This window comes from Salminus brasiliensis, chromosome 11 (assembly GCF_030463535.1).
Source record: "Salminus brasiliensis chromosome 11, fSalBra1.hap2, whole genome shotgun sequence".
In the NCBI taxonomy this organism is placed as follows: Eukaryota; Metazoa; Chordata; class Actinopteri; order Characiformes; family Bryconidae; genus Salminus; species Salminus brasiliensis.
Genome location: NC_132888.1, coordinates 35,123,827 through 35,146,358, shown reverse-complemented (window position 1 = coordinate 35,146,358; position 22,532 = coordinate 35,123,827). Strand labels below are relative to the sequence as shown.

The following is a 22,532-nucleotide window of genomic DNA, read 5'->3' as shown; positions in this document are numbered from 1 at the left end:
TGACCCCTCCTACATTCGCCAGCCTCTGACTCAGCTGTCTCAGTGTATCAGAGCTTCCAGCTAGCTTTTTGTCCTGACACACTTACACACAATCATGCCGGGCAAAATTTCTGATGTCCTGACGGCACTGTGGATTCTGAGAATGAAGTGGATTCATTTGCTCATCGGGTCTATGGCAAAACCCACTTTGACCCACATTTTCACATGTGCTTGTGGGGGAAGACGTTCTGCTCCTCTGTATTTGTTTCACGTTTAATGGTATTAGAGGGGACCTGTCACGGTGAGGCGAATATTTAGAGTGACCCCGTTTTGCTTGTGGTGAACAGAGCGGTGTAAACAAGACAGCTTGTGTTGATCTTTGAGAGTGTGGGTTCAAGAGGATCGCTGTCTTTAACGGATTTATTGTTTCTGCTCAACCCAAATACATTTTATTATTAGTCAAGATATTTGGCGGCCCAAATAACGAGGGTAATGTATCTGTGATGGAAGTGATGGAACCCACCATTTTGCATTATAGCAAATATGATTCCCTACCTTCTGCTTGCTAGAACAGATGTCTTTGCGCCTCATCACCCAGTCTCGTCTGTTAGCCTATCCTCCAGTACTACATCCACTCATTGAGCTGCCCTAAAATCCAGCCCAAGGTCTCAGAGGTGTCTCAACATGGTCTAAACTGGCAGACTTTAAAAACAACTGCGAAACACTGAGTTAACCTGAGATGAGGTTCCACCAGGAAAGGGTTCCTGTTGATTTGAGGTGAGGTGCAATCTAGTTGACTTAAGGTTCTATCAGGACTAGAGGTGAGATTCCATCAGGGCATGTCCCTCTTGCTTTGAGATGTGGTGCCATTAGGACAGGTTCTGTTAGGAACAGGTTGACTGAAGGCTCCATCAGGACAGGTTTAAGCTGACCTGAGGTGAGGTGCCATTGAGGCTCCAGTTGACAGGTTCTAGTTAACCTGAGGTTGGAGTCCACCAGGAGAGGTTCCTGTTGATTTGAGATGAGGTTCCATCAGGACAGGTTCTGTCTGAGTTAAGCCGATATTCCATCAGGGTGTGTCCCTTCTGCTTTGAGATGTGGTGCCATTAGGACAGGTTCTGTTAGGAACAGGTTGACTGAAGGCTCCATCAGGACAGGTTTAAGCTGACCTGAGGTGAGGTGCCATTGAGGCTCCAGTTGACAGGTTCTAGTTAACCTGAGGTTGGAGTCCACCAGGAGAGGTTCCTGTTGATTTGAGATGAGGTTCCATCAGGACAGGTTCTGTCTGAGTTAAGCCGATATTCCATCAGGGTGTGTCCCTTCTGCTTTGAGATGTGGTGCCATTAGGACAGGTTCTGTTAGGAACAGGTTGACTGAAGGCTCCATCAGGACAGGTTTAAGCTGACCTGAGGTGAGGTGCCATTGAGGCTCCAGTTGACAGGTTCTAGTTAACCTGAGGTTGGAGTCCACCAGGAGAGGTTCCTGTTGATTTGAGATGAGGTTCCATCAGGACAGGTTCTGTCTGAGTTAAGCCGATATTCCATCAGGGTGTGTCCCTTCTGCTTTGAGATGTGGTGCCATTAGGACAGGTTCTGTTAGGAACAGGTTGACTGAAGGCTCCATCAGGACAGGTTTAAGCTGACCTGAGGTGAGGTGCCATTGAGGCTCCAGTTGACAGGTTCTAGTTAACCTGAGGTTGGAGTCCACCAGGAGAGGTTCCTGTTGATTTGAGATGAGGTTCCATCAGGACAGGTTCTGTCTGAGTTAAGCCGATATTCCATCAGGGTGTGTCCCTTCTGCTTTGAGATGTGGTGCCATTAGGACAGGTTCTGTTAGGAACAGGTTGACTGAAGGCTCCATCAGGACAGGTTTAAGCTGACCTGAGGTGAGGTGCCATTGAGGCTCCAGTTGACAGGTTCTAGTTAACCTGAGGTTGGAGTCCACCAGGAGAGGTTCCTGTTGATTTGAGATGAGGTTCCATCAGGACAGGTTCTGTCTGAGTTAAGCCGATATTCCATCAGGGTGTGTCCCTTCTGCTTTGAGATGTGGTGCCATTAGGACAGGTTCTGTTAGGAACAGGTTGACTGAAGGCTCCATCAGGACAGGTTTAAGCTGACCTGAGGTGAGGTGCCATTGAGGCTCCAGTTGACAGGTTCTAGTTAACCTGAGGTTGGAGTCCACCAGGAGAGGTTCCTGTTGATTTGAGATGAGGTTCCATCAGGACAGGTTCTGTCTGAGTTAAGCCGATATTCCATCAGGGTGTGTCCCTTCTGCTTTGAGATGTGGTGCCATTAGGACAGGTTCTGTTAGGAACAGGTTGACTGAAGGCTCCATCAGGACAGGTTTAAGCTGACCTGAGGTGAGGTGCCATTGAGGCTCCAGTTGACAGGTTCTAGTTAACCTGAGGTTGGAGTCCACCAGGAGAGGTTCCTGTTGATTTGAGATGAGGTTCCATCAGGACAGGTTCTGTCTGAGTTAAGCCGATATTCCATCAGGGTGTGTCCCTTCTGCTTTGAGATGTGGTGCCATTAGGACAGGTTCTGTTAGGAACAGGTTGACTGAAGGCTCCATCAGGACAGGTTTAAGCTGACCTGAGGTGAGGTGCCATTGAGGCTCCAGTTGACAGGTTCTAGTTAACCTGAGGTTGGAGTCCACCAGGAGAGGTTCCTGTTGATTTGAGATGAGGTTCCATCAGGACAGGTTCTGTCTGAGTTAAGCCGATATTCCATCAGGGTGTGTCCCTTCTGCTTTGAGATGTGGTGCCATTAGGACAGGTTCTGTTAGGAACAGGTTGACTGAAGGCTCCATCAGGACAGGTTTAAGCTGACCTGAGGTGAGGTGCCATTGAGGCTCCAGTTGACAGGTTCTAGTTAACCTGAGGTTGGAGTCCACCAGGAGAGGTTCCTGTTGATTTGAGGTGAGGTTCCATCAGGACAGGTTCTGTCTGAGTTAAGCCGATATTCCATCAGGGTGTGTCCCTTCTGCTTTGAGATGTGTTGCCTTGATTGAAGGCTCAATCAGGACCAATCAGGACAGGTTTAAGCTGACCTAAGGTGAGCTTCTATCGGGACCGGTTTAAGCTCACCTGAGGTGAGGTGTCACTGAGGATCCAGTTGACAGGTTCTAGCTAACCTGAGGTGGGATTCTACCAGGAGAGGTTCCTGTTGATTTGAGGTGAGGTTCCATCGGGACAGGTTCTGTAGTTGAGCCAATATTCCTTCAGGGATTGTCCCTCTTGTTTTGAGATGTGGTGCCATTAGGACAGGTTCTACTTGACTGAAGGCTCCATCAGGACAGGTTTAAGGAGAGGTTCCTGTTGATTTAAGGTGGGTTGAGGTAAGATTCCATAGGGTGACGTTCCAGTTGACATGAGGTGGAGGTTTAATCAGGGCAGGTTCCAATTGACTTGAGGTGGAGGTCCATCATCAGACCATGCTAATATGGTGATATACCAGTGTAGCTCAGCTCTACCCTTTACAACAAGGGTTCTTTGGTAAAGGCAGTTGTTCTATATTAAAAAAAAAATGTTTAAATGGTTCCTTGCCTGATTAAATCATTCTTAGGTTATCCTTATATAAAACTCTTCTTGCATAGAGTAGTAGCAGCCCAGAAAACGGCTTAAAGGCAGAACCTGGCCTGTCAAACTTATCAACCTGACAGGAACCCAGTTTTTTAGAACCAGAAAATTGGTATGCTGTAAGCTGTTAGCTACATTAGTACTCTAGCTTCAGAGGAAAAACTAAAGAAGCTAAACAAACTTTCAGACTTGATGGACTACTTTTGCGTTAGGTGGAGAATTGCGTACACAGTTTCCTTCTTCATCAAGTTCCTCGGCTTGTTGTACAAAGACGTCACGTTTGCTCCCTGGTTCAAACTCTGTTTACGCGGTTTACGCCGAAGCCCCTGAAACTAGGTCACGCTCGTGCGCCGCGCTCTCTCTCTGTGCCCCTCCGCCAGCACGCATTCCACTTTAGGGGTCCTCTCATTTCATTAGGCTCAGAAATGACAGCTTTGGATCCGCTTTACCCGCTTCAATCAGCGGCAGTTTAAAACATCAGGAGGCCGTAAATCAGATTCTCCCCGTTCGCCGGCGGGCGCAGTACGTCTCGTGGCGGCCGTGTTTTAAAACCTGCTGAAGTAAATAGATCGGGCCGCTTTCCTACTTTTATCGCCTCACTTGCAATTTAAGGCCGGCTGGAAAGAGGTTAGAGCGCAGTTAAACAGTAACTCTCCTCACGCCAAGCTGCTGAAAAGCCCCCATTACACCGTCCACCCACGGTGCCAGCGTTAATGAGCACAGCCGTGCCGCCGCAGTTCGTCTCCGTAAGCACTGAAAGCGCTGATTACTCTGGGAAGGGCTGAGAAAGTATCTGTGTCTCTCGCACTGCCTTGTTATGTGGCCACCGGGGGCCGGGCTGCAATCTCGGACTTTTATCAGCGCTGTTAGGATAAATAGAGAGGACAGAAATGGATGTGCTTAAGACTTATTATGCTTGTGTATATTAACCTCTCTCTCTCTCTCTCTCTCTTTCTCTCTCTTAATCTCCTTTTCTAGAGTCTGGCTGTGCTGAGCTCTACTTTCGTTCTCTTTGCATGGTTTGCCAGAGCTCTCACGCTCTCCTCAGTCCCTTCAGTAATTCTTCCTTTATCTCTCTGTCTCTGATTTCTTAAACTTATTACTCATGGCTCGCTAATTCTTGAGCACAGTGTATTCTCTCAGCATGTTTTGTGCGCCGCTCGACGCATCACACCCCCCCACACACGCATCTGTTCTGTCCTCCTGCACCGTGGCGTCCTTGTCTTGTAAGTAAGCCGGGGGGGGCTTAGAGTGCCGAGCACGGAATAAAACATGCAGACTAATCTAGGACTGAGGACATTGGCATGTCTACTGACTCGGGAAGTTGTGTATGGCTTTGTCGCGTGTTCGCCGGGCAGGGGATGGATGGATGGCTGGACAGATGGAGGAGCGAGCCTGGATCAAACAACAGGTGGAGAGCACAGGGCTGCTAGTGGCCAGTTAACCTGTTAGTAGGCCTCACTCTGCAGTCTGGGCCTCATGTACCTTTCAGTGAATGAGCTGTCCACTGATTGTAGTATGACGAGCTCGACCACCAGCTTGGTAATGACCAGCTAGTCCATTAAACCTAAACGAAAACATACCCTGTGCTGGTCGACCAGCTTAAGTGTTTATATGTTTTTAAGCTTTTTTTAAAGAGAGACGTAGGACGGAGCTTTTCTATAAAAGGAACGTTGCCTTGCGTTGGTCATGGGCAGCAGAAGCTGTTTTTGTAAAGGAAGATCATTTTTTCCTGGTTTTATACAAGTGTGCATTTCACATTTCACATGGCTTTTCCGAATCCAACAGCACTTTCCTGAGATGCGGTCCAGTACAAACCACCCACAGCGCATTTATCTTGGCGCAACACCACACGGCCTTGGCCTCAAGTGAGTGGCAAACCGAAGGTGTTGCTAAAGACAGACGTTACGACATCAGTTAATAAACAGTGTGTTTTACAGAAACGGACGATTTGCTTTATAGCAACGGTTATATGTTAGGACACACTTGATGGAATGTAATACTTACATAATCATGATGAAGCCCCTGAGGTGACATGCTGGTTGTTTCTAATAAGACAAGGCCACAAAATACCATATTGAGCCCACAATTTTATATTTTTTTCCTCAATAAATGTTCTGATGGCCACAATATATTATTTTGCAGCCTCAATGTAATATTTGTCAGCCTAAATATATTATCCTTTAGCCTCAATATATTACTTTATTGCCCCAATAGGCATATATTATCTCCTGGCCACAGTATAATAAAATGCATAATATTTTTCAGTCTATTTAAACTCTTGGCCTCTACTTTGTGGCTTGAGTACATTATCTTTTAGCCTCAATATATTATTCTGTGGATATATATGTGTGACCCCAAAATATTATGTTGTGGCCTCAACATATCATTTTGTGGCCTCAATATATTATTTTGTGGCTTCAAGATATTATTACTTGGCCTCAAGATATTAACTTGTGGCCCCAAAATATTACTATAGTTTATTATTTTGTGGCTTCAAAATATTATCTTATGGCCTCAATATATTAATTTGTGGCCTCAAAATATTATCTCATTGCCTCAATATGTTATTTTGTGGCCTCAACATATTTTGTGGCTTCAATATATATAATAGCTTGGCCTCAAGATATTAACTTGTGGCCTCAAAATATTATTCTGTGGCCTCAAGATATAAATTTGTGACCCCAAAATATTATGTTGTGGCCTCAAAATATTATCTTATGGCCTCAATATATTAATTTGTGGCCTCAAAATATTATCTCATTGCCTCAATATGTTATTTTGTGGCCTCAACATATTTTGTGGCTTCAATATATAGTAGCTTGGCCTCAAGATATTAACTTGTGGCCTCAAAATATTATTCTGTGGCCTCAAGATATAAATTTGTGACCCCAAAATATTATGTTGTGGCCTCAAAATATTATCTTATGGCCTCAATATATTTTTGCGTGGCTTCAGTATGTTATCGCTTGGCCTCAAGATATTATTTTGTGGCCCCAACATATTATTTAGTGGCTTCAAAATATTATCTTATGGCCTCAACATATTATTTTGTGGCTTCAATATATTATCGCTTGGCCTCAAGATATTAACTCGTGGCCCCAAAATATTAAGTTGTGGCCTCAAAATATTATTATATGGCCTCAATATATTATTTTGTGGTCTCAAGATATACATTTGTGACCCCAAAATATTATGTTGTGGCCTCAACATAATATTTTGTGGCTTCAAAATATTATCTTATGGCCTCAATATATTTTTGCGTGGCCTCAGAATATTATGATATGGTCTCAATCTGTTATTTTGTGGTCCCAAAATATTATTTAGTGGCTTGAAAATATTAGATCATAACCTCAATATATTATTTTGTGGCCTAGATATATCTCTTTGATCCTGTTTATAACTATTAATCCTCTTTATTATTTATAGTCAGCAGTCACGACTCACGAGGCGGGGAGCTGTCAAAGCTTCAGATGACGTGTGATCGGGAGGGGGGACACGAGTAGATCATTTAAATTTAGGGACTGGATGCGTGCAATTTATTTTTACTTGGAAGATGTCATTAGATCACGAGTGCCCGAACGTTTGAATATGACCAAGCATTAAGCAGCTCTTGGAACTATTTCGCTGTGTTTCCTGTACAAAAAAATTGAACGTGACAGATGCTGGTTAGCTCTGTACGGTGTATTACAAATCCAGGAACTGTGCTACTGTAGAAAATGAATAGTGAAAATGTGCATCGTGTTGTATCTCCCAGCCCTGCGCGGTGTGCCGCTGGATAACGGAGCATAAGCGAGTGTTCAGAGAAGCGAGAGATGTATAAATAGATAGAAGCAGGAGTGGGCGACCAAGCGCATGGGCTGGACTGAAAGGAAGTGGATATGGTGGTGTTTTGTTCATACATGGCTTTGTATAGTATGCCATCGCTGTCGTAACACAATCTCCTGCTTCGGCAGTAGTAACTGTATAGGAGGAGGTAAAAGGTCCTTACTTCTAATGTACGTTAGAGGCAGATTTGAAAGATGTACACAATGATGGATGAACCAGTCTGCTAAATGTGCCAGAAAACACTCCTTAAGACCATTCACTTGTCTCTGTGCTCTCAGATATGAGGCTTTAAACGTCCTTTAACATTAGCTGGAGCACGGCCTGTGCTGTGGTGTTTGGCCTGCTAGCTAACTTATCCAAGCCTCGATAGCCGGCTACAAGTCCAAACACAGTAGAACCGCTCTCTGTCCGCCAGTCTGTTCCCCCAACAGTTTAACATTCGCAGACGTCTCAGACTGACGGTTCAATATTTACATTCAAGTCATGGGCTTTTAAAATAAGGCAGGATGATACGGAAGCTACGTAGCTAAACACAGCTCACGCTATACAGCGGTCATATTGTGAGACGGTTTGGTGGTATAAAAACAGGGGATACGGCCTCATACTGCCTCAATCTCGTACACACAGGGTCAAAGAAAGCTTTTTTTCCACACTGACCACATTTCACCATCGTAAAAATGACCATATGTAGCCTCTAACGTGGTGCGCAAGAGCCCAGGAACCTTTACCAAGGTCTTAAACCTTAAAAGTGGTGCACTGTTCTACTGTGCAGCAACGCCTGCAAAATATGAGCTTCACTGAAGAGTCTTCAGGCAAAAAAAAGTGTCTTTTCCTGTAAAACTGTAAAATATTTTATTACTGTAAAAAAGTAATATTGCCTAAAATATAAAAAAAGTCATCTTTTAAAATGCATTTTGGAGATATTTCCCTGGGGGTGCCCAAACTTTTGCATGCCACCATATAGTGCAGACGGACGCCCTTAATGACGACTGCCACAAACTTACATAAACATTTCCGAAGGCGTTATGTGTCCAAATGTTTGTAGACACCTGTTCATCCAACATTTCTGATCATTTCATTGGAAGGTGGTGTGGCTCTTTGCTGCAGTATCAGCCTCTACTGTTCTGGGAAAGCTTGACATTAAAAGTTTTTTGAGGATTTGAGCTGCATCCATCCACGAGAGCCCGATGCTGTATTGTGACCATGATCGGTTTCGCCTGATCACCCACCCACCCCTGTTGTGAAACTGTGATTTCTGTGTTTGAGAGATGTTCAGCACTGACACGGCCAATCCTCTTCTCATCATCGGGGGCTCATCAGTGGCCAGCTGCTTCTCGTTTGGTGCTGAACTCATTTCCCATCGAGGTCTCGGGTGGCGTGCGACTGTTGTGTGCGGCCTCTCTTGACGTAAGGTTCAGAGCCACCCTCGTCGTTCGACTTTAAGCGACTCGTAAAACCCGACCGAACAGGCGGCCACCTCTCAGGTCAAGGCTAGGCCGGCCCTGGTTTGTGTAACTGGCTCCGCAGCCTGTTGGATGAAGGCTAGTGGAGCAGGCTGGCCTTTCGGACTGTCTGGCACGGCCGCGGAGAGCGAGTCAGACGTCACAGCGCTGACCTCAATCGGATGAGATGTGAAAGCGAATGAGCCTGTTCAATACCGCCCTTCTCCTCTTTGCTCCAGCTCGCTCTTTCATTCCCTCACACTGCCTCCTCTCAGCCCTGTCCCCTCACTCCCCCTCTCTTCTCCTACTGTAGTGCAAGGCCTTACAAAAGACTATACTCGTCTCTTCACACTTTACACTAATCGAATGGTGGACGACTGATGTCTGGTGAGGGGGCAGGAATCATGTTGGGGGGGGGGGGATTTTAAGTAGATCATTAATTTTTTGTATATTTTGGTGTTACCGATTGTGCTGGCCACTGAACTCTGTGCCTGTTAGCTCAGCTGGGTTTAGCTGAGGCAGGTGTTCAGTCTGTGTTCAGCAGTCTACATGCTACCATATAACATCAGGAGATGATTTGAGTGTGGTCACTTTGCTCTGCTGCCATCTCTGTAATTTTATGAGCAGATCATACATAGGGAAAACACAGGGACGGCTATTAAATTGCACCTACGTCTTTGGAAGAATATGTAATTATGCTAGCATAATTTAAACAGTCCAATAATATTTATTATTTATTAATGGTGCCAAAGAATGCAATTTTATTATGTATGGGCTGAAAAAATGCTCAGATGCAATGTGAATATTTTACCTCAGATTGAAACACATTGACTTTCAACACTGTAAAAAAGCCACCGTAATGGTTCCTGAGTCTTATCTGATGGTGTTGCTGTCCTCTCATTGTGTCCTCCCTGCGCAGTGTGCTGTTAGCAAGCTGAAATGACTGTAGCCGGTTAGCTTTTAGCCTTGCCCCCACTCACTAGAAGACCAACACGCCAGGCCCACCACAAGCAGAACCTAGATAAACTGTGCGAACTACTACTAGTTAACCATCATATAATTATATAACCTGTCATATTTCTAGTATAGAAATTCATCCTGATGTTGTGAAACAGTATTTAAAGACATCCCCAGTTATTGCAGTTACGCAATCGTGGCTTTTCTTTTTTTGTGCTTGGCGCGCAAGGGTAAACGACCTAACGCCCCCACCCTCGTAATTGGCGCCTGTGACCATGTCCTCATGGCTAATGCTGTAAATACACCGAGTGGCCGTTTTATCAGGGTACACTTTGTAGGTTTACAGTTACTGAATGTAGCTTACTGTTGACAGCTGCTGCACAAATTAATCAGCACCTCGTTACCCTCTTCAGCAGTACACAGGGACCACCATGGGACCAGCCCTGACCAGATGTTAATGAGCTTCATGGTGGACCATTCCCAGTTCAGCACTACTACACTGCTACTTTGTGCGGTGTCAGACAGACAGATAGACAGACAGACATGGCCATACAATAAACTGACATATTTACTCACTAAATATCAGATGATTAGAAAATGAAACCCTCTGTTTTGCTGTGTCTGCCGTTTTTGAGCAACAGGGAGAGACAAGGTTCGAGATGCTCAGCACGAGGCTTCCACCTGTAATAAATGAAAACTCGGGAACGAAAGGGGCGGGGTAATGGCGTCCCGTCACAGCTGGTCTGCTATATAAGGAAAAACAAGAAAGGGGGGGCTGCTCTGCCTCTTTGCTCACAGAGAGTTCAGATTTCAGAATAAAATTCCTGAGACCAGATAAAATGTAAAACATAAAAAATAATAAAAAGAAACAATTTGAAAAACTGTCAAGTATGATAAAGAACTCATTATAAATATCCCTGTCAATCTAAATCTAAATATCTACATGCTGTTTATGTAACATATCAAATAAAGAGAAATTAGAGTAGCCTAGGATCTATTAAAAGTGAGTCACATTATATAAACATATGTGATATGTTTCCTATAAATACTACATATTCATTTATAGTTCAGTTAAATTATACAAATATATACATTTTTAGGCAGGTAAAGGTATATCAGACTATCAAAACACTCTGGCATCGGTACACCCCTATGCTCCACTGTACCATAAAAAGCCTAATGCTTTATCAGGAATGTTCTCACAGAACATTGACCGGTCCACGCCCAGTCATAGCAGCATGCTTAGGTCAGTTCTGGCAGCCAAGTGGCCAAAAGAACACAGCGCCTTCTTAAGCATGTGCTTCTCATTTACTCCCACAGTGGGCCATGTGGCTGGACAGCTGCCCGCAGCTGCCCGCACCTGCCCCACTTTGCATGACCACCACCCACCCCACCCCCGCACAAACGCACGCACAACAGCACGAGCCAGAGGGCCTGGGTTTCCGGGCTTTGGGGTGCCTGATGGCTGTGACCTCAGGGGATCTGTCACACTTGGCACAGTCATGGTCCCAGAATGGACTAAAGCCTCCACAGGGCTATTTAAAACACACACACACACACACACATGCATAAACAAAGTGGGATGTGGCTTGGGGTGTGTGTGTGTGTGTGTGTGTGCACCAGCAGGGCACATATGTTTTTATTTTTGCTGCCTCATGTCTGGCACCTGTTACCCGTTCCACACTGGGAAATGAGTATGTGTTTGTGTGTCTGTGTGTGTGTGTGTGTGTGTGTGTGTGTGTGTGTGTGTAGGGCCTATAAAAGCAGCAGGCTGATAGAGGTGTATAGTTTCTGCTCTGTGTCTTTTAGATGTTTGTTGAGGAGGTACAGTGGGGTTATAGACTGGTTTAGCTCATCCGGTTGCAGCAGCAGGAGGAGAGATGCCGAAAAGGGGGAAAAGATGGTAAGGTTAATTGAGGCTTACTGAAAGTTGCTTCAGTTGCTTTGCTTGCTTTTTTTAGGCCCGTCCGTAGAGATGCCACTGACCCGACGCGGGGTATCGGGTCAATATCAGCAGAATATGCTGGACTTGTGACAGATCTGTCCTAAACGCACTATGGTGAGCTGAGCTGAGACGTTTCAGCATGACGACCTACTTTTAGAGGCTGCTTACACTTCGCATTAGCGCTCGTTTTCGCTGATCGGATCGCTCAAATCTGTTTGGGTTTCCCTCGGCCACATGAAAAGTCAGGTGTGAACTAAACAAGCCCGGGCTAAGCAGGACGCACTGAGATCGGGTCGAGATCGGACCTCACGTTCGCATTTAGAGGTGGTCAGAGGTGCATTTGGACCCAGTTTAACCCAAGTGTAAACGGTGATATTTAGCTGCCGGGATTACAGATTATTTCCCACCAGTCTTGACTTTTATGTCGTGCCCATAAAAAGTCCTCTGGACAGTAGCGTTGCTGACCACTGCAGAGCTCCCTGCAACTGCAAGATGAAGCCCTTTTTCCTCTGCCGATGCAGATGATTCTGAGGTGGAAGCAGGTGTGGACCACCTGGTAGCATCTGGTCACTCTGGGGGTATACTGTTTATTGTTAGTGAAAAGTGGACACGGAATCCAGCCAAAATTGCGACGTGTGGGCAAGTATTCCATCATATCCTGTGCAAACTGGCGCTTAGATTCAGGTGTGTGGCAAATCTCAGTCCAATCCAGAAGACCAACCAAAGGACTCCTCGGAGGTGCGATGCTACTGGCAGCTTTAGGCAAGTCACTGCGTTGCATAGTGTACCCTGTAGCCTACATCAGTGCTCATAGGTGGGATAATAAGATCGTCCAGCTATAAGATGTAGTGTAGCTACACTACTCAACCTCCCCATGTAAAGATTTTCGAAATACATAAAGAAATAAGGCCAGTTGTGAGGCCCACTGAAAGCAGTCCCTAATTCCGAGGTTACGTGGAAGTGGTTTTATGGTGAGTGACGTTTGTTTCCAAACTCCAGTAGGTAATATTTTTTTCCCCCCCATGACTGACTGTGGCCCGTGCTGCGTAGAGAAACTGGCCTCCTTTGTTAGCTGTAATTAGCATTCTTTAGAAGAAGCTGTTTATGGTGGTGTAACGTTTTATTATGCAGCAGTTGAAATTACCAATGCAAATGAGGGCAAAGAATGAATGGCCTAATTATGGCTCATAAATAGAAGGTTTGATATGTAGCCCTTCGCGTCGGAAGGCACCGAGAACGAGGTGCTTTCAGCCTTTGCTGAGATATGAGCCGCGTGATCCTCGTGAGCGAATAATCACGATCTGCTTTGTTCTGCGGTGTGGCGGAGATGAAGTTGGCAAAGGCTGATGCAGACTGGCAGAAGGAGGCTAGAAGCATCTTCCTCAGGAGTTATTTGTGAACCAGCATGATGGAGACCGAGAAGGCTTGTAGTACTCTGCTCTTCCAGTACGTCTCTCGTGCTGGTGGTTGCTTCAAGCTATTAGGCCTTCTGCAGAACTGTTGGGAAAGCATCACAAGAGTTTCCTCCTGAAGCTGCTTGAGAAGAACACCAAGAGTGGGCAAAGCTGCATCGAGGCAAACGAGGGCTACTTATGAAGAACCTGAAAACTTAAGAAAGGTTGGATTTTGAATGGTTTAAATGGTGGTGCAGATCCAGACATATGAGACCCTATAAAGCAGTGCTGTGTTGCAGGCTAGCCTTGAGCATGAGCTTCCAAGAGACCATTTGGGCCGGATCGGCCAGTTTCACGCTCCAAAATGCTTCATAAAGCTTTTCGAGAAAACCATCTAGAAAAGTGTGAGCCAACCCATGTCTTTGCTCCCATCAACCCCACATCTCTCTCTGTCTGCAGCATCAGGGAGCCCGAGAGCGCGGAGATGAACAAGCTGCGTCAGAGTCTGCGCAGGAAGAAGCCCACCTACGTGCCCGAGGCCAGCCGGCCGCACCAGTGGCAGGCCGACGAGGAGGCGGTGCGCAAGGGCAAATGCAACTTTGCCGTCCGGGTAGGAGGCTGAACCTACAACCCACCCTCACACACACACTGAACCCCAGGCTGAGTTTACTTTTTGCCTAAATGAGACAAAGATCTGAACGTTTCAGAGCAGTGTGGCCACAACTATTTGATCTAATTAATTAAAATGGAATTAGAGTCGAGCCATTTTAATCACGTTTACATTCCTCATGTGTCTTCAAGTTCTGAAGTATGGTCAGAAATCAGAAAACAATCTGGATTTGGGCAGTAAACCAGATTTGGGCCACTTTCACCCACGTGCAGTGTGAACACAGCCTGATGGTCCCAAATGGGTATACACTGGCATGGCACCAAATACCTGTGTGCGAGTAAACCTGCCCACGCTTTGCAGACAGGGTTCAGGTCAGGACAGGAAGCACCCTGCGCTCTGGTCTTTCCCGGTAAAAAGTCTTTTGCGGCTCTTCGGATGATGTGGTAGTGGTGTGTGTGTGTGCGCGTTAATGGACAGACTACAGCTGGGGAGGAACAGGGGCGTGAGAGTACATCTTTAATGGACGTGTGCACCAGGCCAAATGGGGTAGCACCCTGAAATAGGCCAGATGCAGGCTGGCTTGTAAAAGCTTTGAAAGTCAATAACACGCTCGCAGTGGCTGGATGCGGGCCAGCTTTCTCACACACACAAATGCACACCCACACATACACACACACATATATAACACAGTAAGGCAAAGTACACCTGGTTCGACACTTAGAAGCTGACATCACCAGCAATAACCGACGTGTGGCGTGACTGGATTCCAACGATTCGTCAGCCGGCGCTCATTAAAACAAAGCCTGGACGAAGACCAAAACTGCCACCCTCAGCTGAGAGGAAATTGGTTGGGATGGTCAGGAACAATCCAAGAACCACCAGGGCTGCCACAGGCCTGCCATGAGCTGGAAGCAGCCGGAATACCAGTGTTACCGTCTACAGTCAAGGGAGAACTTGAAGTGATCCCCAGACCAGATCACTTGATCAAACACACCGAACCCACGAAGCCAGCGCTCCCATCCCGGGTGAAAGCAGCTTGCATCACCAAAGCTAAAGTCAGTTAATGTTGACCGTCTAAATAATATGAGCTGTTCAGGACCCGTTAAACAGTGAGCTCAACCTTCAGGTTGGGGCCGCGCCCATTTCTAGATATACAGATACTGTATATTGATCCCTATACAGATACTGCATCTGCATTACAGTGCTAATGTACGGACACAGTGTGGATATTTGAAACAGTGTGTGGGGGGTGGGGGGAATCCAGACTCCAGGCTTCTGAATCATTCAGCGATGTGAAAGTCTCATTGCAGGAGAGTTCATGTAATTAAATTCTGCCTCATTTTCTTTAGCAGCCTGAGGCTTCCGGAGTCTCTGAGAGAGGAAGTCGTAATCCTCTAATGGTGCCCCTCTCTCTTCACTGCTGACATAATCAAATATCCAGACCAGCCCCAAATGAATTGTGCCACAGCAGAGGCGTGGCCTGTCTGATGATCATGTAATGTAATGGCGATGGTCGGTAACTGCCATTATAATGCAAAGCCAGAATTATCGGCAGCCTAAAATACCGTGATAAGTTATTTAGCTGCTAATGAATACTTCTGTTAAGCTTAATAGAAACCATTCACAGAGGTAAACCTGTACAGTAAGCATATTTTATAGCCTTTATTAAGGCTGCCAGGAATTCAAATAGAGGGTCCTGTAGGAAGGAATGGGGTGCATAAGTCAAATGTCACACTAATATATTTACATTTATACCCCATTAGCAACGTCCTAGCACCCATTCCCCCATTGAACAACACTGTATCCATCAAATGAAATGTCATAGCAACTGCCACTGCAATCACTTGGATACCATGGTGACTGCTCTGGCAATCACCTGGGTCACCTTTGCAGCCTCCTGAAATACCATAGCAACCTCAACCCCCCCCCCCATTTTCACCCTAGTGACCACATAGCAAAATCCTAGCACCTGCCTGGAAGAACCACTTCTGCGTTTTCTTCAGGACATTATAATGTTATGTAAGCAGTGATGCTCTGGGGTTATTAATATCACTGGTATCACCAAAACTGTAACTTTGCAGGAGAAGGAAAAAAAAACTAGGAAAAACTTGGAAGACTGACCAGCAGACTGATATAAGCACTAGCACCATGAGCATTGCCCATAAATTATTTTTCAACAGAGTCTCTCATCTCTCATTCACTCTTTTATGTTGCAGTATCTGGGCTTGGTGGAGGTGGAAGAGTCCAGAGGGATGCATGTATGTGAGGAGGCAGTGAAGAAACTGAAAGTGGTGAGTACCTTAACCGGGTCACTGATATAAACTAGTAACTACAGAAGATCCACAGTGTTTAAGAGAGCATAACTGGCCTCACACTTTCTGGATGGGCAGGGTAGCTCTGCCTTACCCCATCACTCTAGTTCTGCAGTTCTAGCCAACACGGGTGTCTTTCAGCAGATTTAACAGGACTTGCGATTAGTATCCTCCGTTGTGTTCCTGGATAGTGTTTGGGAACTGCACTCAGCTAAACCATTAGAACAATAGTTTAAAAGAAAATACTCTGCAATATATTAAAAATATATACCATTTCATATATAGTATTAATTGTGTATTATATTAGTATTTTTTGATGTTTTATTATATGCATGAATTCATGTATTACTGTATATGTAGCAGTGTTTACAGTGTCTCCTTCAGCAATAGGACATATTACATTCACTGACGTATTTAGGATTTTTGGATGACCTGACATGGAATTTCTTCAGCAGAAACCAATTTATGTTGGTGGTAAATCTGTCATGATAAGCTTCTACCAGTTCTACCAGTAAAGTTCCAACCAATGGGAGAGCTTGTTTAGCTGTATCTACCTAGATACCACAGGAAACAACATCCTGATTGGACAAGGGCTTTTTTTATTATTGTTAACCACTGATGGTGTTCTAGAGGGCCTTGAAAGACCTGAAAGACCTGGTTCCCCCACAGGGAAACCACAATATGAGGTCCGCTGGGTAAGGATTGAGGATGATTGGTCTATATGTGTGTGTGTGTGTGTGTGTGTGTGTGTGTGTGTGTGTGTAATGCTTAGACCAGTCATCCTCAATCTTCACGCCGGTTGCTTTTCCTTCACTAGTACTGTCCAGAGCTCTGCTGGACGACCCTGAGTGTGTGGTCTCCTTCGTAGTCTTCTTCTATCCCCCAACCCTCTCGTCTTCCGTCTGCCGACAGAGCTCCCCAGCTGTTTCCAGACGTTCCTCCCACCCCCTCTCTGCTTCCCCTGTTCCTTCCTTTCTCTCGCTCTCTGAGCCCCTCAACTTTGCTCTGGTTCTCTGTAGGCTTCGCTATTTTCCGCCTCGTAATTGGTTTTCAGCGCGGTGCTGTCTTAGCAGATTTGGAGCATAGCTTCCAGGCCCTGTTTTTTTTTTTTTTAAAAGCTGATGGAATTCCTTCAGGTCCTTCTGCTTCATCTTTGTCCTCCAGGATTTACTCTCTACTCCTGCGTATTTACATTTCCACTCGCTCATACACAGCATAGTCTCTTGTTCTTCTTACTGCCCCACTCTGGCCTCAGTGGATCTTTTATCCCCCTCCCAAATGTTCCCATCTCTTCATCATGGCTCAGCACCTGTGCGCCTGCCTTCGCCAATAAGTTACAGAGAGAATGGAACAGTCTGTGCTCTTGAGAGTCAGTAGGCCAAAAACAGCAGCACACCAAAATAACCCCCGCTGGGCGATCAAAGGACCACAACAGACCAGAATAGTCCAAAACGTCTCGTGCCGTGGTTGACTAAAAAAGACTTTATGGAAACTTCTGCAGACCAATTCTAACTATCTGTCCATCCATCAGTGCATTCATACATCCATCTATCTGTTCATCTGTCTTTTTGCTGATCTGTCTACAGTGGTGCTTCTGCGTTTGTAGACCCTTTTCAATGTTCTATATTTTAGACATGGTGATTTATTTATGGAGGAAAACCTTTGCATTAATCTGCAGTATTTGGGGGGACCCTAATAACTTGTAACCCATTCTTCTTCCTTAATTGTTCTTTGGTAGACTGACTTGTGTGCTTAGGGTCATTGTCTTGCTGCATGACCCACATTCTCTTGAGTTCTCTTCAGCTCACGGACAGACGTCCTGACATTTTCTTTTAGAATTTTGCTGGTATAACTCAAAATTCATTGTTCCATCAATGATGGCAAGCCATCCTGGCCCACATGCAGCAAACCAGACCCAAACCATGATGCTACCACTACAAAAATATCGATTTTGGTCTCATCCGTCCACAACACATCGTCCCTGGCCTTCTGTCCATGTGATCTTTAGCAAACTGCAGATGGGCAGCAACTTTCTCCTTGCAACCATGCCATGCACACCACTGTTCATAGTATTCTTCTGATGGTTGACTATCATTAGTCAATATGGGAACGGCCTTTAGTTGCTTAGAAATGACCTTGAGTTCCTTACATGCCTTGATCTTGGCATGATCTTTGTTGGACGACCACTCCTGAGGAGGGTAATAATTGTCTTGAATTTCCTCCATTTGCACACCGTCTGAGTATGGATTGAGTGTGGGTTCTGTAAGCTTTTCCAGCCTGATGGACATCAACAATTCTTCTTCTGAGGTCCTCAGGAATCTCCTTTGGTCTTCTTTTTGGGAAGTTCAGACTTCGATAGATCCCTGTTCCCGTCCATCTATATTAAGCCTAATTAATCCATTGAAACTTACTCTCCTGTCTGCCGTTCTTGATTTTGCCTGATCTGTAGCTCATGGCTGGCAGAGCTGGTTGGCAAGTGCATCCACACTGCAACCAGATTAGGCTAAATCAAGGAGAGCAGATAGGAAAGGAAGTTTCTTTCAGCTCTTTGGACGCAGCCCAGGGCTTTTACTGCAGACTGCAGTCTGTGGCAGACTAACTGAGTGGAACTTGTGGGGGAAACAATTAAACGTGCTGTTCCTAAATGCTAGGAAGCAAATGTATCATTCCGGCCCTAACAGATCCAGCCATTCAAAGGGAGTGATTGAGGTTTCATTTGTTCCGACATCCCTGAGGATTTGAGTCCAAACTCTCCAGTTTAGCCCAAACTGCTTTTTGAATGAGGCCCCAGGTTTAAAGGTGCAGAGGTCTAATACTGTGATTCTGGATTTCATTGCAGAGTGGAAAGAAGACAGTCAAAGCTGTGCTGTGGGTCTCTGCTGATGGCCTGAGAGTGGTGGACGACAAAACCAAGGTAAGTTCAGCCTCAAGCCCACACCTACTGAAAGCCACTGACTAATGCAAGGCTGGGAAATCTTGAAGACAGAACGTGTGGGGAGGCTGGGAAAAGCAGTCACTTGAATGGATCTTAATGAACGTCCCGGGCCAGCAGTTAGCCATTGCTTACAGGAAAGCCTCTGAATGAGAGAGAAACTGAAGAAGAAGCCCAGCAGGAGGATCTGGCTGGTCCCCAATAGCCTGGTCACATGAATGACTCCACTTCATGTCCAGTCACTGAGGCCACCAGTGAGGCCACACATTGATGAAATGGCTTTTGGGGTCAAGAGCTTTTATAGACTGTGTTTGTCGCTGATGGTCAGTGAGGGATTTTTCTGATGAGTTTGGGGACAGGGGGAGTTGTGAAGGACATAACACACACACACACATTGTTTTGTCCCCTAGTTTTCAAGTGAAATCTGCAGTTTTGAGGGTTTGTATTTACAGGGACAAGCACCCTCACTCTTTCCTGTTTTAATGGGCATGTTTTCACTCCAGGCCGTGACTATTGATTACATTAGTAATTAGCCTCATGAGACTAATTATTAGTCCTATTACGGGTCTTATGAAGTTCTTGGGGGGGGGAAACTGGAGAGCACACATGTTTTTTTTTTTCTAGGTTATAAGGTGCCCCTATGGGGCACGTTAGAAGTTGCAGGAAATTCAGCACTTGTGCGGGTGTGGGTGTTTCCGGTGTAAGTACGCTGAGGCGTTTCCTGGGCTGGCGATGTTTCTACATGGCGGCTTGGAGCACTCCCAACTAGTCAACAGAGCTTTAAGGCCTCTCTGGCCTCTCAAGATCCCCCCCACCCATTCATAAGGACTCTGGGACAACTTTATGCCCCACCCCCCCTAACCAGATTACTGGTTAACTGTGTGACTGTGTGTGTGTTGTGGTTGTATTTGTATTTTTTGCTGATTATTTTGTTTGTTGCTGATTTGGAGTGCCCTTGGGTTTTAGAGAGGTGCTTGATGAGGTACTGAATTTATTTTGGATTAAATTATTATTATTAATATTATGTTGTTTGAAAATGAAGAAAAACTGCTGTGTCATTCCTGTCAGCTGGTGGATCCAAAGCAAAGCCACTAATGAATTGAAACGCTAGATTTAATTCACTCATTCCAGTAAGTGATGAATAAACTGAAAGCCAATTACTATGTGCAGAATTTTAAGGAGACAGTGTTGCGTAGTTTTGCGCTATTGACTATTGAAGGTAAGCCACACTTTAGCACTTGTGTTTTAAAGGATCTAAGGTATGAAGAGTCTAAGGTCATCTAAGGTATGAAGAATGCAGTTTACCAGATCTCTCTATGGCCTCGTTTACACCTGCTATTAATACTTGTCTCAGGTGATCCGATCACAAGTGACTGCTAAAACGCAAAGCCGTTCACACCTGGCATTTTAATTGCGTCTCCAGGGCCCGGATGTGATCGGATTTCTCACATCATTTCAGCAGGTGGAGGAATGCCGTCGTTTTCCCCCTGCTTTACTTCTGACACTGTAATGGCCGGTAAAGGCTGTTGGAGATGTTTTGATGAATGCCATGGTTGATGCGGGCATTGTGTCCCATTCTGGCCACTGGATGTGTGTTAATGCCAGGTGTGAACTGGGATGTCATTTAAGTAAGTCCTGTATTACAAAGTTAAGAGAAATAGTTACGTACGTGTTGGCTACCCCAACACTACACAGATTCACGAAAAGAATAACCCACACATACACACACTCACAAAGGGTTTTAGCCTGAAAACGTAAAGCCACAGGGGTCTCACTGCAGTACAGCCATCTTCTGTTTCTTTTCCAGCTCGTGAAAAGGAAGGCACAAAGCATTTCTTTTTTGTTTCCTGTAAACCTCCCCCCCAAACACACACACACACACACACACACACACACACAACCAGGCATCTGTCCCCTCCCTCTCTGTCTCTGTGTCCTTCTGGTAATCCCTCAGCCTCCCTATGAGTCAGCACAGGGACCTAATCCCCCTCGCCAGTGTCCATATGGCTCCAGTGCAGTGAAGCTAGGCTAACACGTTTAGGGTCCTGGCCTGACATTTTAAAAGCCCAGCTCTGGCCCCTCTGTTCTGAGAAGCATGACGTGAGTCAGCTTCCCCCCCCCCCCCCCACCACCCCCCTCAACAGTTTCCTCCTTTTTTCTCTGGCAGAACGCAGCCGTCCGTGACCAGCCTTTCAGGGCTCGGCCTGCTGACCGTTATAAGACTCTGAGTGAACGGGCCCCCTCACCTTCCCCATTCGGTGCTTATCTGCGTATTTTCATGAAAAAAGGCTCCATCATTGTGTGTGAGGCCCTTCACCTACCACTTATGCTCTCTAGCTCATGTATTATGCAGCTACCGTGGCTCCTTACACGCAAACGTGATCCATTATTGCCTTGAGAGGGTCCGGTTACAAAGTGGCTGCTAAGTGTTTTGGGGAAATCACATTTCTACATGCAGCTTGATGAAATGACCCCCCCCCCACACACACACACAAATGCTTTAGGAAGGGGCTTTTCAGATGTTTTTGTTATTTGAGTGTTCAAATATATTTCAATTAAATACATTTAATCGAAGTACAAAAAGAATCGTTCGCTTCACATCAAAGCGCTCCTAAAGCAGAGGGGGTCAGGTTCTTAGATCAAGGACCCAACAGTGGCAGCTTAGTAGATGTGGGTATTGAACCCACAACCCTGTGATCAATAATCCAGCACTCTTACATTTATTAGTGCCCATATCTAGCATGGGCATAATAAAAAAAGCAAAGTGACGGCGTCATCCTTTGCTCCTCTGAGTGGCCTGTAAGCAAACGGCATGGGGATCAAGCACATGCTCAGACTTCCATAGGATGTCTGCCCTTACCTATTTTTCCAAAGATTGTCATTAAAACGGATGTAACTGTTCTAAAAGAGCAACCGGCCTAAAATCATCAAGTTTCCATTCTTGTTTTGTTGTAGGACCTTATTGTTGACCAGACCATTGAGAAGGTGTCCTTCTGCGCCCCTGACCGCAACTACGACAAGGCCTTCTCCTACATCTGCCGGGACGGCACCACTCGCCGCTGGATCTGCCACTGTTTCATGGCTCTCAAGGACTCGGTAAGAACGACGAGCCTCCATTCCCAGGAAAGTTGGGTTAAGATAAGCGCTATACTGCGGTTATCTCGGTCGGAGCAGCTTCCTGGGGCAAGCTATATGCATTCGAAAGACAGGGACAGGCGTTTTATGACCTTAGAGCGTGGCTTGTTTGTCAGTAAGCCCTCAGTCACAGACCTAGCAATAGTCACTGTGGGTTCCTTGCCACTGTGTCACTAACGTGGCTTTCTCCACGAGCAGGGTGAGCGCCTGAGTCATGCGGTGGGATGCGCGTTCGCTGCATGCTTAGAGCGGAAGCAGCGGCGAGAGAAGGAGTGTGGGGTCACAGCCTCCTTTGACGCCAGCCGCACGTCGTTCGTCCGCGAGGGCTCCTTCCGTGTCTCTTCGGCCGTGCAGCAGGGCGACAGGGAGGATTTAATGAAGCAGCTCCAGGACAAAAAGAAAGGTCAGCACCTCCGGAGCA

The 22,532-nt window shown here is 45.8% G+C and overlaps 1 protein-coding gene across 2 annotated transcripts in view; it reads left to right on the top strand.

Moving 5' to 3' along the window:
* numbl (NUMB like endocytic adaptor protein) overlaps positions 1-22,532 on the top strand; it is a 63,660-nt gene that overhangs the window by 36,661 nt on the left and 4,467 nt on the right. For both annotated transcript variants that reach the window (XM_072690729.1, XM_072690728.1), the window contains exons 2-6: positions 13,582-13,732; positions 15,949-16,023; positions 18,884-18,958; positions 21,932-22,072; positions 22,310-22,514. In XM_072690729.1, coding sequence (XP_072546830.1) covers positions 13,607-13,732; positions 15,949-16,023; positions 18,884-18,958; positions 21,932-22,072; positions 22,310-22,514 — 622 coding nt within the window. In that variant the 5' untranslated portion in view covers positions 13,582-13,606. The remainder of the gene's footprint in view (positions 1-13,581; positions 13,733-15,948; positions 16,024-18,883; positions 18,959-21,931; positions 22,073-22,309; positions 22,515-22,532) is intronic.